Source organism: Brassica napus, chromosome A9 (assembly GCF_020379485.1).
Source record: "Brassica napus cultivar Da-Ae chromosome A9, Da-Ae, whole genome shotgun sequence".
NCBI lineage: Eukaryota > Viridiplantae > Streptophyta > Magnoliopsida > Brassicales > Brassicaceae > Brassica > Brassica napus.
In genome coordinates this window covers 30,708,787-30,725,213 of record NC_063442.1, presented here as the reverse complement: position 1 = coordinate 30,725,213, position 16,427 = coordinate 30,708,787, and the positions used below count along the sequence as shown (strand labels likewise).

General features: G+C 31.7%; 2 protein-coding genes across 2 annotated transcripts; both read right to left on the bottom strand.

Annotated features, from left to right (window-relative positions):
• Positions 1-951: 951 nt before the first annotated feature.
• On the bottom strand, positions 952-3,358 carry LOC106367599 (pyruvate dehydrogenase E1 component subunit alpha-2, mitochondrial). Its single transcript, XM_013807408.3, has 8 exons — positions 2,550-3,358; positions 2,399-2,478; positions 2,169-2,246; positions 1,919-2,014; positions 1,759-1,830; positions 1,617-1,670; positions 1,462-1,527; positions 952-1,342 (listed from the first exon to the last, which is right to left on the bottom strand). The coding sequence occupies exons 1-8, from the start codon at positions 3,220-3,222 to the stop codon at positions 1,298-1,300; spliced, it is 1,164 nt and encodes a 387-aa protein (XP_013662862.1). The 5' UTR covers positions 3,223-3,358; the 3' UTR covers positions 952-1,297.
• A 3-nt stretch (positions 3,359-3,361) lies between these two features.
• LOC106367600 (paired amphipathic helix protein Sin3-like 6) lies at positions 3,362-9,486 on the bottom strand. The gene is made up of 6 exons (XM_013807409.3): positions 5,547-9,486; positions 4,859-5,018; positions 4,277-4,723; positions 3,927-4,158; positions 3,753-3,854; positions 3,362-3,674 (listed from the first exon to the last, which is right to left on the bottom strand). Exons 2-6 carry the CDS (start codon positions 5,002-5,004, stop codon positions 3,591-3,593), a joined length of 1,011 nt encoding a protein of 336 aa, XP_013662863.1. The 5' UTR covers positions 5,005-5,018; positions 5,547-9,486; the 3' UTR covers positions 3,362-3,590.
• Positions 9,487-16,427: the final 6,941 nt, after the last annotated feature.

Genomic DNA, 16,427 nt, shown 5'->3' with positions numbered 1-16,427 from the left:
AATAAAATATATCTTTTTCTGCTTTATAGAATTCTATAAATATCAGATTTTGTACAGCCAAGCAAGGTATAAAGTTACTAAAAGAATATATTTTGTAATGAATGTTTATGGGAAAACAATTAAGAATATACTTTCACATTACAAAACGGTGAGTGCAAGCATTGGATTTTTGTAAAACCAAACTTCTCACATTCACATATCCCAATCATTTAACAATGATTTTTAAAGCTAATGTATCTTACACAATTTATAGAAACGTTGCTAGAAAAGGCTACCATTCTGGTTTTATTTCGAATTTTCATTTGGCTAAATGTTCCCTGTCGGCAAAATTTTCATTAAGGATCTTAAATTATTTATGTTCTTGAATTTTATATCTGGCTGTTGGTAGCGACTACTGAGCCAATTACAGCGAATATTCCCATTGGGTAGTGCAGCTCATGGTCGACGTAACATATAATATAAAGAAAGTTTATTATACAACACCACTTTCTCTGTGATGTGTGCAGCAGACTTTTGATCGGGTATGATAAGAGAACACGATGAAGATTTCATTTGAACATCTTTGATTTGATATGTTTTTGTTTATTCAATGTGTGTTGGAATGTTTTTGAATCGTTAGACACTGGAACACCAGATAAACTTTACAAACTAATTATTTTGAGTAGTTAATATAAGTGAGGTTAGGTTAAGAAGAATGAATCAACGTTTCTTATTAGTAGTTAGTAGTTACAAGAAATCCAAATTATATTATATTAAGAAAATGCAGAATTAAAGTTGAGTGCGTCACTGAGTTTACCTGTTCAACAGGGTTTGGTGTGTTTTTTGTGGGGAATGAGAAAGAGACTTGTAGTGCAAGCATCGATAATTGAACTTAGGTGGTAGGGCACGAGGTTTTATTGCTACCGACGAAGTTGGTTCTTCTCTATTCTATTTTATATTAGTAGTTGCAGGTAACAAATTAAACACGGGTTCTTGATGATTTTGTCCTCACATCACATGTCCACAATCTTTTCTTTATACAGACAAAGATGATGATTAGATCTTTTCTTAACTGCTCTCTTCTTGCTTCTCTTATCGTTTCTCAGATATATAGCAAGACTGGTATCTTAAAGCTTCTTGCTTTAACAATGTTTTTGTATATTAAAAGAGGCAAACAAACTTAGCATACTGAAGCAATTGCTTTGCACTTGAAACGAAAATTGAAAACCAGAAATGGTCTGGTAGCAAGACCCAAGATTTGTCTGTTGCCCTTGGCTTTTGGATTTTATTGAAACTTCAATCTCCTATGGAGTAAGACTTATGCAAGTGTCACTTTGAGCTCTTTTCTGTCTGCTCCAAATGACTGCACATTGCAATGAAAAGGACTACATAAGTCTCTAGATTCATCTTATATAACAAAACGTGCAAAGAACTACAACACCACAACGTCTAAAGGAGAGAAAAGATTGGGAAGTATAGTACCTCGACTCCACAGTCTTTCACGTACATGTTTGTGAATAGCTCAGATGCCTCTGGAACGGGGCTCTCCTGAAACATGGTTAAACCAAAAGGAAATTTGCATTATTAACAGCCTTGATGTATACTATAACAAAGACAAAAACAGCCCATAAGATTACCTTGGCTTGAGCAACGGCGTCATCTACTTCTTTCCTCACCTCTTTCTCCATGTCCTTTTAAGTCAAAGATCAAATTGTCATTTGCAAAGATAAACAATGATATGATTGGAGGATGGGAAGGGAAGGTAATAGAAGAAAGTACCTTAAGCTCTTTTTCTGTAGCTATGTCATGAGATAACAGCAATTTTCGCACTCTCTCAATTGGATCACGCACCTAAAGGTAACACCAATCGAAATATTTAAAGACTAGAAAGTAAAAAACCTTCCGAGTATATTCTTACAAATGAAAGAAATTTAGTAACCTGTCTAACGCCGGAGACTTCGTCACGTGTACGGTAGGTGCTTCCCGGGTCAGACATAGAGTGACCATGGTATCTGTAGGTATCCATCTCTAGGATCTGCATAATAGGTAATGACGACAATGGTTTTGTTTGGTGTTTGGGTCTTACCAATAAGTAGAAAATGGGCTAATAAGAATCCAATATATGCTAACAGCACAGAAGCAATTGGAGCAACAAAGAGGAATGAAGATTGTGGATTGAGCAAACTTACAATAGGGCCATTCTTGAGCGCATGCTCCTTGGCAAACTTGCACGCCTGCTTCACAGCCAGTACATCCATACCATCCACCTACACAAACCCATAAGATACTCACTCACTAGTAAGCTTTAATGTCAACACCAAACAGATTCAAAATCTTGCATAAAGGTTCCTTCTTTCTCACTCAGTTAATATGGAAACACATAACAGATTCAAACACATTAAACAAAGTCAGTTCTCACCTTCAAGCCAGGAACATAGTCTCCACGCTTGAAATAGGCTGGAGACTTAGCAGACCTCCACGTAGCCGTCCCCATTCCATCTACAACAAACAAAACTCAATCAAAGACTCAAACTTTATCAAAACAAAACACAAACAATCCAAAAACTCACAGTGATTGTTCTCGCAAACGAGAATCGCAGGCAAGTCCCAGAGAGCAGCAATATTCAAAGCCTCAAACAACTGACCCTGATTAGCAGCACCATCACCATACAGCACAAAACTCACATTCTCTTCCTTAGAATACTTCTGAGCAAAAGCCAAACCACACCCCAACGGAATCTGAGCGCCAACGATCCCATGCCCACCGTAGAAACACGCGTCCTTCTTGTAGAAATGCATCGACCCTCCTTTCCCGTTAGAGCAGCCTCTCATCCTCCCCATGAGCTCCGAGAACGCGTCCACTAGCTCCCCTCCGCGGCCCAGGAACGTGCAGTGGTCTCTGTACGAGGTGATGATGGCGTCCTTCTTGGTGATCGCCGCCTCCATTCCGACTGCTAAGGCCTCCTGGCCGTCGTACAGGTGGCAGAACCCGCGGATCAGTTTGGACTTGTAGAGAGAGTCCGCGGCGATCTCCATGCGGCGCATCCGAGCCATGTCGCGGAAGAAGGAGAGGATCTCTGCCGAGGAGGTCTCCACGGAGCGCGACGGAGGGTCGCATTGGTGGGAGGTGAAGGGGGCGGCGGTTTCGATTGTGATCGGGGTTGTGTCTGTGGACACGTGGCGGCGGAGGGAGGATGGTTTAAGGAAGGTGGTGGATCGGAGAGAGAGTCGTGATAAGGCCATTCTCCGATTTGGTGTGGAAAGTTTCGATCTTTGGAGTTAAAGGTTGAAACTTTTTGTTGGTAAGTGAAGGAAAGTTATACAAAGAAGCATTGCTCCTTCTTCTATGACAAAGTCTAACCCGTTTATAGCAGTAACGCAATCAAATCAAACACCTTTGAGTATAAAATATTCATAATGTAACAAGAAGTTATGTGCTCGTCAGAAGAGCTGAACTAAACTCTACACTTTTTAGAAAAGAAACTATACAAAGCTCTTCTCGTTAGTGTTCTTCACATTTAATATTATGATCTACTTTCTGCACCAAACGTCATTTTAGAAGCAACGGTATAAGTCATGTTGTTTAGTATCTTTACGAGATGTTGATGATGCTATTCCTTAAGGATTTTTTGTCGTTTGAAGTATCTGGTAAAGTCCTCGGTCAAGTCTTCATGATAGTAGAGAAGATTCAGGACCTGCATGATATATAAGAACCAAGTCAAACCAAGAAAAAAAAAGAAGAGTGCCACACAAAGTGGCTAGAACATATATACCTTGTTGTACACCTTCCTTTTCGACTTCTTTCCCTCTTCATATTTTTTCATCGTCTTTCGGAAGGACTCAACTACATGAGTATCAAGGCTCCGAAATCTTATCTGCAGATGGAAGAATTTGTTATTTTAAATTGCAAAATTAATTAAGAGAAACATCAAAATAGTATTTGTTACCTTAAGCTTGTCGACAAAACTCGTATCATCAAACTCCACACGTTTTCTTTTCTTACTATTAGACTGAGCAGTACCATGATGCTCAGCCTCGGGAGGAGGGATGGTGCTCTTAACCTTGAGAATGATGGTTGTCTTAGCATGATCCGGAAGGAAGACTCTGAAACCACGAAACAGCTTCTTGTGCTCTTTCATGAGTTCCCTCATCCTTGCAGTGGTACTAGGGACATCCTTCCTACAAAGAGATTATTAATATTAATATCAGAACCAATTCACATGTGTGATGATGGTTGTGTAGATTTTAGAATTGAAATTTAAGATTAAACCGGACATAAGAGAAAAACAATTCATACCCGAGATGAGAATAAGCATGCAAGATCTGTAGAAACTCCTTATATTTTCCAGGTTCATCACAAAATGCTTTTTTCACAGAAGCAATGTATGGATGCGCATCGTCATCTAAGGTTAGCTCCCGCGATACTCTTCTATCAACCATGGTTTGATATTTGCTTAACTGTTTGTTAGCATCGGGAGTGATGATGGTTCTCTCAGCCTCATCAGGGATGGTTCTCTCAGCTTCGGGAGTGATGGTTTCTTCAGCTTTGGGAGGGATGGTTCTCTCAGCCTCGGGAGGGATGATGATGCTCTCAGCCGTGGGAGGGATGATGCTCTTAGCCTCGGGAGGGGTGATGATGCTCTCAGCCTCGGGAGAAAGGAAGTTATTAAAATCAAGACGCAGATCAGGGTGATCTTTTAAGAGGTCATCCACCGTTGCTAAGATAGTAGCTTCATCATCATACCTACAAATTAAAGTGAATAAGGTAACATGATCAGAAAACAATTCATGTTGTGAGTTTCTTGTGTAGATTGAGACTTGAAACAAAAGAACAAGCCGAATATATATATTAAGGAGAAAAATTAATAGATACACATACCTCCGATGATTTGTGAAATACTTTAACATATCGACAAACACTTGATATTTTTCAGGTTCATCTTTTAATGCTTCCTTCACACGAGCGATGTATTGTTTCGCAAAACTGAACATTTGATTCTTCGGTTGCACTCTTCCTCCGCCCATGATGTGAATTTGACCTAATCCAATCACCCAAATAAATCAAGAGACTGTTGTTCATCAAAACAGATTAGATAACACATTGGATCTCTCTAATATCTAAAAACTATTAGCACCTTCTCGTTTAAAAGATTACTCTTAATCATGAGAATCCTTCAGAGAAACATAAACTAATGCGTAAACCTAATCAAAAACCGTAATTAAAATACTCTTAATTAGAATTCTCACATCATCTTGATCGATAATTGCTGTTTTTTTTTTTTGTGAAACTAATCAAAACCCTAATCAAACGGTGTTGGTGTTATTTACTCTCAACAATAAAGAACTTATATATCGTCAGTTTGGAAGAAACATGTAAATTTAATCTCTAAACGAGAATTTCATGTAATTTTGAGAGGTTTTATCATCCTTAGAAAAGCGGAAATCAATCGAGAAACGATTTGAAAAAGAAACGAACCAGAAAAAAACTCGATCATCTGTCGTGACCTAATTTAACCTAATCCAGCGAAACACGACAAAACCGAAGAGGAAGAAGAAGGTATGCTTACGGGAATACGAAGACTAAAAGCGGCGATGAGCAAGAAGACTTGTCTTAGTTGAGTATCGTATGTGACTTGAGCGATTCTTGGAAAGCAATCTGTAATGAGTTTTTTTTTTCTATCCGCTATCGTGTATTTATACTTTGGGCCTCATCTTATTTTATTTTTTTTTGAAGTAAATTGTATTTGATTAAATTATACTCCCTCTATTCTCAAAAGAAAGATTTTCTAGAAGATTCACACATATTAAGGAAACAATTAATCTTTTACAATTAAATTTATTATTTATTTTACTATACATTTTCCAATAAATATCAACCAATAGTATTCAACCAATTCAAATATTTCAATAAATGTTTCTTGACGTAAAAAAAAATGTTTCTTAAAAATATATAATTTTTCAACATTAACTACTAAAATACTTTAAAATTTTAAAAAATCTATCATTTTGGAACACAAAATAAATCTAGAAAATCCTACTTTCAAAAACAGAAGGAGTATAAACTTAAGCAAAAAAATAAGCGGAAAATACATGAAGTGAAGGTGCAGAAAAATATTTTATTAGATGGATTAAATATATTCCTTTAAGCATGGCCGACTCAATAGTGTCATAGGCCCTCGGACAAAATAAAAATTAATTTCCAAACTATTATTTTTCTTTAAAAAATCTGATAGATATATTTTTTTGTCAAAATACGAGAAGTATTTTTAAAATAAATCTATAGAAATAAAAACATACTTTCATATAAAAAAATTTGGACCCCTTCTCTTATTTTTAATATAAAAATACATGTATTTAAAAAAAAATCAGACCCTTATCTATTAAGAAATAGGAGACAATGGATTGGGTCCGGAGCGGTCGCACCACTCGTCCTCTATCTAAGCCGGCCCTGCCTTTAAGCTATACCTTTTTAAAAAAAAAGGTTTTCATATTACAATATTTTGATATTTTGTTTTACAAAAATTGATAGTTGGAAAACATTTTCTTAAAAAAAAAAAAAAAACAAACTAAAGTACAGTCCGGTTCACCCAAACCGGGATAGTCTTAATCCTAATTTGATAAACAAAGGGACAAAATGAATAAACCGCCACTGACAAGCCAACACCAAAGAGGAGATACGCAAGATAATACCATCACTAGCTGGAAAACCTAAAAGGCAAGCCAACAAGACGAAACGAAACCACTATAAAGACGGAAAGACAACTGAATCCATGAAAACACGAGAAAGAAAAGAAGTGTCAAAATGGGAGGAGTTAACAGATTGGACCAGCTTTGCCGATGAGTATATAAGCCGACACCACACCCCATAACCAACTCACCTCCAGCACCACCGATGAACCTTAACCCGAGCTCCACCGCGGTCCTCAAAGCAAGCTGCAAGCTGAAAAGAGAATTAATCCGCAAACACGATCCCTACGTCGCGCCTTATCATTATCAAAGAGAGATCTCCTTCGCCACACTGTTAGACTGGAAACGCTCGAGCAACCGTAGATCTGCAGAAGAAGGGAACGACGAAGATTTAGGGGAACACAACTCGAATCTGTCCCCTTAATTCTAAGTCGTGAAGCCTGAACAATCGCACCTTCAGGACCACCGTATATTACCAACCAACGCTTCAGATGTTAGAAGACCAACTTTTGAAGCTCAAGATTGACTAAAAACAACACGTGGAAGCAAGAAAAAGGAGAAGAAAACGAATCATCTCACAACCACGGGTAAGACCCGGTGCCAAAGAGGCAAAAGATATCATAAGAGATTTGTTTTGCAGAAGAGATAATTCCGTAATTCTCTCATTTTCTTCTCTCTATTAATTAGGCCATACCAATTCTGAAATTAGTGGAAATATTTTTATAAATTTAAGAAAATAATTCAACTATATTTTACTGAATTTTTATCAGAAAATGTTAGAGCATCAATGCGGATTTCTAAAGGTGGGGTTCTTATCGTAATATAAGAAATGTCTTTTAGCTTTTAACTAAGAAAACTAATAAACGTATTTTAAATAAGAGATATAAGAGCATGTTTAATGGAGGTTCTTAGGGTGAAATTCTTATCGGGATATAAAAATCCATCTCTTAATTTTTAACTAAAAAACTAAGAACCGGTTCTTAATATTTAAACATGCTCTAAGAACCTCACCCTAAGAACCCCCCATTAAATGTGTTTTAAGAGACGTTTCTTAGTTTTTTTTAGTTAAAAGCTAAGTGACGTTTTTATATTACGCTAAGAATCTCATCCTAAGAGACCCACATTAATCATGTTATTTTTCTATGCACTGATTTAGCATAAATATTAAATTATAATTTAAAAATAATTATGATTGATTAGTATTTGGATTGGGCTATAATGAAAACTAATACTATTTTGGTGTTTGGTGTTTTTGACATTTAATTTCAAGAGACTTTTTGTAAATTTTCCAACACTTTTTTAAAGATACAAATAAATCTAAAGGTCCCTATATAACTACTATCAAATATAAAACAAAAAAAATATTCATAACTAATCAACCCAATAACAAGTGACTCTCTTCTTTTTTTTTTTCCATCTGAATTTGATTGATAAAACTGAGAAACATACATGGGTGAAATCCAAAGCCGGCGGAAACACCTTACAATCCCCGGAAACTTAGCCCACAAGAGGGAATCAAAAGCCCAAACAACAGGCAGCACATAAACAACTACAATGATTATTAGACAAGGCTACGCTCCTACATCTAAACCCATAAACCATCTTAAGAAAGAGAAAGAAGAGAGTTATCTAATCATTGAACAGCCGGAACTCTTGGCAAGAACCACACAAGCACAAGAGATAGTAAGCGATGCAAAGACCAATGAAACATACCTGAACCTCCAGTTCACGGTACAAAGCCAGAAACACTGAGCCAAACACAAGACATCAAATCGAGAAGAAACAAACACTCGAGACTAAGACCCCCTCCTCAACCGAACCTTCATCAGAAAGCTTAGAACTTCAACCCCTTTATATTGCTTCACCGAACAGAAGCCACCGAGGAATGAGAGAGACATAAGACCATCCGGAGACACACTCATTAAAAGGACGGGAGAAGGACTCCTAAGGCGGAGAGGTGACAACAGTCTGAAACTTCTGAAAGATGATAGACCTGTTCTGCTCACCACACAACACCAATACACCACCACTTACACCGTTACTTATTCAAGACAGAGGACAAAAACTCAAACCCACCCAAGATGCCTTAGATTCAATTTCTAGTGAGAAACAGAGTTGAGGACACAGATTTGGGGAAAATCGTAACCGGTTTCATCCAACGAAATTCACCGGCGCCAAAGACACGACCTCCACTACACAACAAACAACAAACCTCAAAACCTCCTAGCTCCTCAAACAAGATGAACCTGAGGGAAAGAGATGCCATCAGAGAGTAAGCTAAGTACCACCAATAACTACAACCATACTATGAACGAAGACAAGATAGCATCTCCGGTGCCGGCGAGGAACGCCAAACACCGGAGATCCCCGATTCTGGATCTGATAGTAAGCTTGGCGGCGTGCTTCTGTGAGGGAGATATTAGGGTATTTTTGCAAGTGACTCTCTTCACCCCGGCTTTTTTAAAGCTCTATAAAGATAATATAAACCAGAAGAACTAGTCAAATCATGTTGTTTGTACACATGACATTTAATGCAGACACATAAGCATACACTATATTAGAAAAGTCCCAATTAAGAGATTCTTCTTATTCCTCTCCAAATCAAGCCACTATCGTTTTCATGACGTTTGATCTTTATCCGAAGTAAGATTTAATTGAAAAGATGAATCAAAAGGTCCAGTGGCGTTTGAGGAAATAAACTCAATACAACGAACTCTGGTTCGAACCCCGCTGGCCACACGGATATAGACTATTGCTTTTGGCTCATTTGAATATCGAAGCGAAGGTCTATCCGTAGGTTATACTTCCACCCGGAAGTTAGGTCTGTAATTTTAATAGATTCCGGTTTAACTTTTTTCGCCAGAAAAAAAGATGAAGCAAAGGGACCCTACGAGGAAAGCATAATCAGAAAAATGGGAAGAAATAAGCCGACTAAAACCAAAAACGTAGCCGTGCATTGATTTGGTGGGTAAAGTTTATATGGACTATCATATGCATTACCATGTTTGTGACAATTATGAAAGTTTTAGTAAAATGGAAGATCTAAAAAAGGTGTGCGTGAATCCTGGTCCATTTGCATTTAACATCTCTGCTAGCATACTAAATTGTCGCAACGTCAGCAATACGTGTGTTGACACATAAATTAAGTCATTACAACACCATTCTCAAATGTTTAGGTAGACAGCGTCTAGTTCATGAGGAGAAGAGGGTGTGTAACTTTTGCTGGAGAAGTTAGTGTTCAGTTTATTCTTATGACATGCATATTTGCTTCTTTTTCTAACAAACGATTTGATCGCCTGAATCCACTAATTATTTTTCTAGTCTGGATGCGTTGAAAGCACTATAAAGTCGTTGAATTCTAATAAAATATTTGAATATCATTTTCAATATTTGTTGGGTTAAAGATTAAAGAGTTGAGAGGAGGTTGATATATAAAAAATGGGAACTACAAAGATCTCTTAGGGCATTTCCATCACTACTCCATTTTTTTCTCTAAAATGGAGTAAAAGTGATTATGGAGTAAAGAATGCTCCAACCCAACTCCATATCTCACTTCATAATGAAGTTTACTCCATAAATGGAGTCTATTTTTTATTTGTTCATCACTCCATTATAGAATGGGAAATGGAATAAGATTGGAGTAATTTTACTCCATTTTTACTTTTACTCTATTTTGGAGGAAAAAATGGTGTTTTACATTAGAGATGCTCTTAGAACCTATATTTATAAGGCTGAATAGCTAAATGGAGTAATATAACAAATCAAAAACAGATTCGCCTTAGAATACGAATCTAACCCGAACTCGGTTTAGATCCTAAAATTATTAGATGGACGCTACACATCAGCGACCCTCTAAGTTGTACCAATCAGCGATCTCTAAAGACACTGGCAAAAACACATTGAAACCCGAAATCAAGTCTCGGTGTCCTTTAAATAACTCCTTCACCTCTTCTATGCAACCATTCCTATCAATTCTACAATCACATTACGTTTGAAATTAGTTAGTACTGAGAGAAAAGAAAACATATTCCCAAAATGGTATAAATACTACACAGGTACATACCTTCCAGCATTAAAATTATTCATAATCGCAAGAAAATCGTTATATTTTTCACGATCGTTCTGAAATTGATTCTTCACAGTCCTAAGATATGCATAGGCATCATCTCTAGTTGCGTTTTGTTTACTTCCTTCTCCAGCCATGGTTTGAACTTTGAAGTTGGTCGAAGGCTCGAAGCTTCATTTTCCAAACAACGAGAGTTAACTTTTGCTTCTTTCTTTTGCATTAAAGCAAATTATTAATTATTACTTAAAAAAACTCTAATGTATTATACTGTCTTTAAAAAAACAATTTATATCAAGAATCTTAATTCAACATTACTAGAATCAGAGACATCGAAGAAACGTCCTTATAGCGAACGAGACATGACCATAATCAACTTCTCGCTGATAAATTTATTTTAAGAAATCTAATTATGTACGAGGCCGTATTGTCATTTTTAACAATTAATAACGCAAGAAGAAACAACATTGTCAAATTTGAGAGATCATCTAACTTCATCGATCTGTACAAGAAAATTTAATGTAGATTTCTTAGTACACTAGAAACTAATCAATTACGCATTTTGTCAGTTTATGGCTAAAAGAAACAATACTGTCAAATTTGAGAGATCATGCGATTTCATCGATCTCTACAAGAAAATTTCATGCAAAAGGTTCCTAGTACACTGTAAACTATTCCTGGTAAAAATGGAACTAACGAAATAGAATTGTGAAAAAACTTTGAAGCAAGGAACCAGAAAAATCAACACGAGTACAAACTAGCTTCACCTTAAAGAACTAGCACATGAATGGTTTTTGAGTTGTACGGACCTCTTTATATATATAGAGATTATTGATTGCCTTTGTTACATTATGTGGAAATTATTTTGTAATCTATAAAACCTATAAAATTTAGTTGATATCAATTAAGAAATAGACAAAATGTGAAAACTTTTTGATGTCATAAAATCTCAAAAATATGATTTAACTTAGATATTCAGTATATATAAGATTCAGCATGATCCAGATATATAAATATTTAGTAAATTTACTTTACGAAATTGTCTAAACTTAACCAATATTTTTTAAGAAATATATATAGAAGAATTTTTTTTGTTAATACTGTAAATATAATATGTTAAATATAATATATAATAAAATAGAGACAAAGTTTTAGTTTTAATGTTATATAGAATAATTGATTTCTTAAAAATTGTTGAAGTTTCCAGATTCTTTCAAAACCTAAAATCAATATATGAAAATTCTGATTTCAATAATAATATATTATATTGTAAGAAAATAAAATAAAGGCAAGTCTCTTAAATAATTTTTTTATTCTATAAATAGGTTCCACGATCAACGTGACAGTTAAGTTCTATTCAAAAGATAAATAAAAATATATTTTAAATTATAATTTTATTTAGTATATATGCTATTAAAACATAAGATTTTTTTTGATATCTCACTGATATGCTTTATTATTTACAGGAGTGCCATTTAGATATTAATAGAATTTAATATTGAGATAATTTGGTAACGTGTGGTAGACAATAACTATTAAACCAAATATTGACTAAATGTGTGGGACACACAAAATCTTACAAATTTAAATTTTGATATTATCAAATATGCCATATATTAATAAATAATCTATATTATTAAAACTTAAGTACCTTTTGTACTGTTTGGAAACAAGGATAAAAAAATAAATGAGAATTGTTTGGAAACATTGATAGTAAATTTATTACTTTCTTTTATTTACACATTTAATCATTACATTTATAATAAATGACATATTTCCTTTTTGCATTTTTTATTTACAGATTATGCCACTACATTTAAAATCAATTTAAAATAATTAATTACAATAGTTGTTGTTTCTTTATAGTGAAAATAAAAACACAACTGAAATATATAGTATATATTATATAAAAGAATTTTAAATATAGCATTACTTTATTTAGTTTAATCAAATATAAAAAATTCGAGAGTTCAATTTTCAAGAAAATAAAATATCATAAAATTAAAGATAATTCATAGAAAACAATGCAAAAATTAAAATTTTAGGTATGTTTTTTTCTTTTGAAAATAAATTCACAAAAAACAACAGATCAATATATGAATAGTACAATTACATCAAATTGTATTAAGTTATAAAAAATAATATAATATTATGTATAAATAAATAAAAATATTATCAAACATCTATATTATAAAATAATATATTCTATTCTATATGTATGAATTTTTTTTATCAAACCAGTGGTTTATGATTTTATGTTAAACAAAAATTAAATCAAGCATCCGCGCGGGGGCGCAGGTCAAGTTCTAGTAACTATTAAACCAAATATTGATTTACATCATTATGTACCATATCAGGTAAGAAATTGTACATAGATTAACATATATTCACATGGTACTGAAATAAATTTTTCGTGCAATCTCAATTATGAGCATTGATCTTAATTTGAAACTTGTGTATTTAATGTTTTTTAACACGTTAGTATTTTATGAAAAATTCTTTAGGATAGACTTAAAAAAAGTTTTTATCACAAATATATATTTTAAAAACAAAAATGACCAAAATAGATTTACATGGTTTATCAAAAGAAATAAATATACACTTATACTCATAGGGTTAACTAATCTAGATATTAGGGTTTAAAGTTAAGAGGTGGAGTTTAAGGTTTAGAGTTTGTTTAGAGTTTAGGGTTTAGAGTTGAGGAGTGAGGTTTAAGGGATAGGATTTTAAATTTTTTAAAATTTAAAATTTAAAATTTTCAAATAAAAAATGCTATTTTGGTAATTTAGTTTTTGAGGTCTATTTTTGTGACAAAAACTTAAAAATTTATATTTGAGAGGATTGCCCATATTTTATTATGAATATGCTTAAACCAAATTATTGGGAAATTGCTACAAATAGCACATTCATAGTACCACTTTTCATGTTTACACTAACCACTTTTACCCACACTTTTAATGAAGGGTAAAAGATAATTGTACCCTTAGGGTTAACTAATCTAGACTTAGGGTTTAGCGTTGAGGGGTGGGGTAGAGTTTTTGGAATGTGAAATTTAGGATTCTAATAAATATATAAATAAATACTTAAAAATATATTAAAAAATTTAAAAAATGGTTTCAAACATAATTTTCGTTTTTCAAAAAGAAATTTGAAAAAAATAAAATAAAAATTTGAAAAAAAAAATTTCAAAAAATGAAATTTACAAAAAGTTTGAATTTGAAAAAGTATAATTCGAAAACATAAAAAATTACTTTTTCTGTTTTTTTTTTTTTTTTTTTTTTTTATTTTATTATTTAAATAATGATTTATTATATATATGAATAACAAGAACATAAAAGTCTTTTGCTACTTAATGAAGAATGTATTTTTGAAAATGTCTCTTTAGTGGTGGTAAAAATGAAAAGTAGTACCATGAAAGTGGTAAACATGTAATTTCCCTCCAAAATTATTTGTATGTGCTATTTTGCTGTATATGCATCATTATGTATTAATTTAAACATGTTTGTCAATCACTAATACATACTTAATTTCACTAATTGAATATATGCTTCCATCAAAAACAAATGCGGCAAAACCTCATTAATATGTTTATAAGACTTAATCTAAAATTGCAAATGTATATAGAATAACTAGAAATCCTATTATATATTCGTTCTAATATTATATTTCAATAGAATCATGTAACTTAATAAATTTTAATAAACTATTTTAAATCTGTCAAAATTTTGAATATATTACCAAAACATAGTGTCAAATATTATTTAATACTAAAATTATCTGATAAAATAGCTTCTTAAATATAAAAAAATGTAAATTTTTATTTTTAAAATTGCATTTTCATAAAATCCTGCAACTTAAAAATTTACTAACAAACTTTTGAAACCTTTAGAGTTTAGCATATGAATATACTCCTCTAAATACATTGTCAAAATTCTGTTATTTCTAATTTTTGATAAAATGATTTCTTAAATATAAAAAAAACTGGATGCAGTTTATTTTTAAAAAAATTGTATTTTCATATAATATTGAAACTTATCATATATATAATAACTTTTAACAACAAAATCGATACCACATTATATTTCTCAAATAAAATAATATTAGATATTTAATAAATCATAATTTCTTAAATAAACAAAAAATTGGAATAACATGAATTAAAGATATCATATATATCAGGATTTTGTAAATATAAAATTTAAACTAGTAGAAGTAGTTTTTATGGGTTAAACATATCAAATTATTTGTAGTAAAAAAAGTAAATTAATTAAACGGGCTTATCTATTTGTATTTTTTTTAAATGGGAGATTGTATTTATTTAAAATAAAATCTCATTTGAACTCGATTACTTTAAAGGATTTTTAAAAAAATATAAAATCAATAAATTTTCATAAATGAAATTATTAGAATTATATCACATAGTTGTTAAGATAAACCTATACTCATTAATAAAGATAATTGATATCATTAGTACGAATTAAAATATTATACTTTTTTACAAATTTTAAATTAATAATTCATGATGAAATTTAACAGAACTGTGATAAGTCAAAATTTAAACTTAAACAATAAATTAATTTTCAAATCTACAATAATATTCCAAATGATATAAATCAAATCAGTTCACAAATATAAAAAAAATGAAAGAAATGAATTTCGTTAACTTTATTAAATTAAAACTTTACCAAAACATATTTTCGCGCTTTAAAAGTACGAATAAAAATCTATATATTTATCAAATATTAAAAAAATCAAACAATAAAATTGAAAAAATAAAATAAAAATTAATTTATAAAAAAAAATTCCGTTATTTCGGAAACATTTTTCTTCAAAAAGGTTTAAAAAATACTTTCATGAATGTGTATGATATATTGTTTTTTAAAAAAATTCCCCACATTCAGGAATGCATTCATAAACATGAAATTATATATTTTTTACTGTAACTTGTATGTAAGTTTTGGAATGTCTTCCTTAATGTATATATGATATCTTATTGAATTTGACTCATACTGATATTTAAATATGTATAGTATCTTAATAAATTTAGACATCAAATTAGGAAGGTATTTCTAAAATCTTAGGAAGATGTTATACATATTCAAAAACACCTTACCAAATAAGTAAGATATTTTTAAATTCAGTAAGATATCTTTTTCAATATAAATATAATTCAAATTCAGCAAGATATTCATAAATATATTAATGAAAGTTTTCCTAAATATAAATTTAATAATGTATTTTAAATATACATTGATGAATTTTTCTCATAAATATGAAGATATTATATATATTTATCAATATTTTCTAAAATTTTAAAATGTATTATACTTGTTGAGTAATACTTTCCTAAATATGCATATAACTCAAAATCCATGAAGATATAAATATTTGTTCCTAAAATTTAAAAATATATTATATTTATTGAGTAATGTTTTTCTAAATATGCATATAACTCAAAAAACATGAAGATATTACCCATTTTAGAAAGTATTCCTAAACTTTTTTAAAAAGTTAAACTGTTTCTTAAAATATTTTTAAAAAGAAATTCAAAAAAATCTTTCAGAAATAAGCTTGGAAAAAGGTTTTGAAAATAAAAATGGAAAAGCTTTTATTTAAATATTTATTTATTTAATATAGCTGTAGAAAAATGTATAATTGTCTTTTACCTTTTAATAAAGTTTATTTTGATCACTTTTAC

Coding starts and splice junctions, on each gene's coding strand:
- LOC106367599 (XM_013807408.3), bottom strand. CDS start 3,222: ATGGCCTTATCACGACTCTCTCTCCGATCCACCACCTTCCTTAAACCA. Junction 1,831..1,918: donor AAGTCTCCGGCGTTAGACAG/GTTACTAAATTT, acceptor TGTTACCTTTAG/GTGCGTGATCCAATTGAGAG. Junction 1,343..1,461: donor TGAAAGACTGTGGAGTCGAG/GTACTATACTTC, acceptor TGCAATGTGCAG/TCATTTGGAGCAGACAGAAA.
- LOC106367600 (XM_013807409.3), bottom strand. CDS start 5,004: ATGGGCGGAGGAAGAGTGCAACCGAAGAATCAAATGTTCAGTTTTGCG. Junction 4,159..4,276: donor CATGCTTATTCTCATCTCGG/GTATGAATTGTT, acceptor ATCTCTTTGTAG/GAAGGATGTCCCTAGTACCA. Junction 3,855..3,926: donor GTTTTGTCGACAAGCTTAAG/GTAACAAATACT, acceptor TTCCATCTGCAG/ATAAGATTTCGGAGCCTTGA.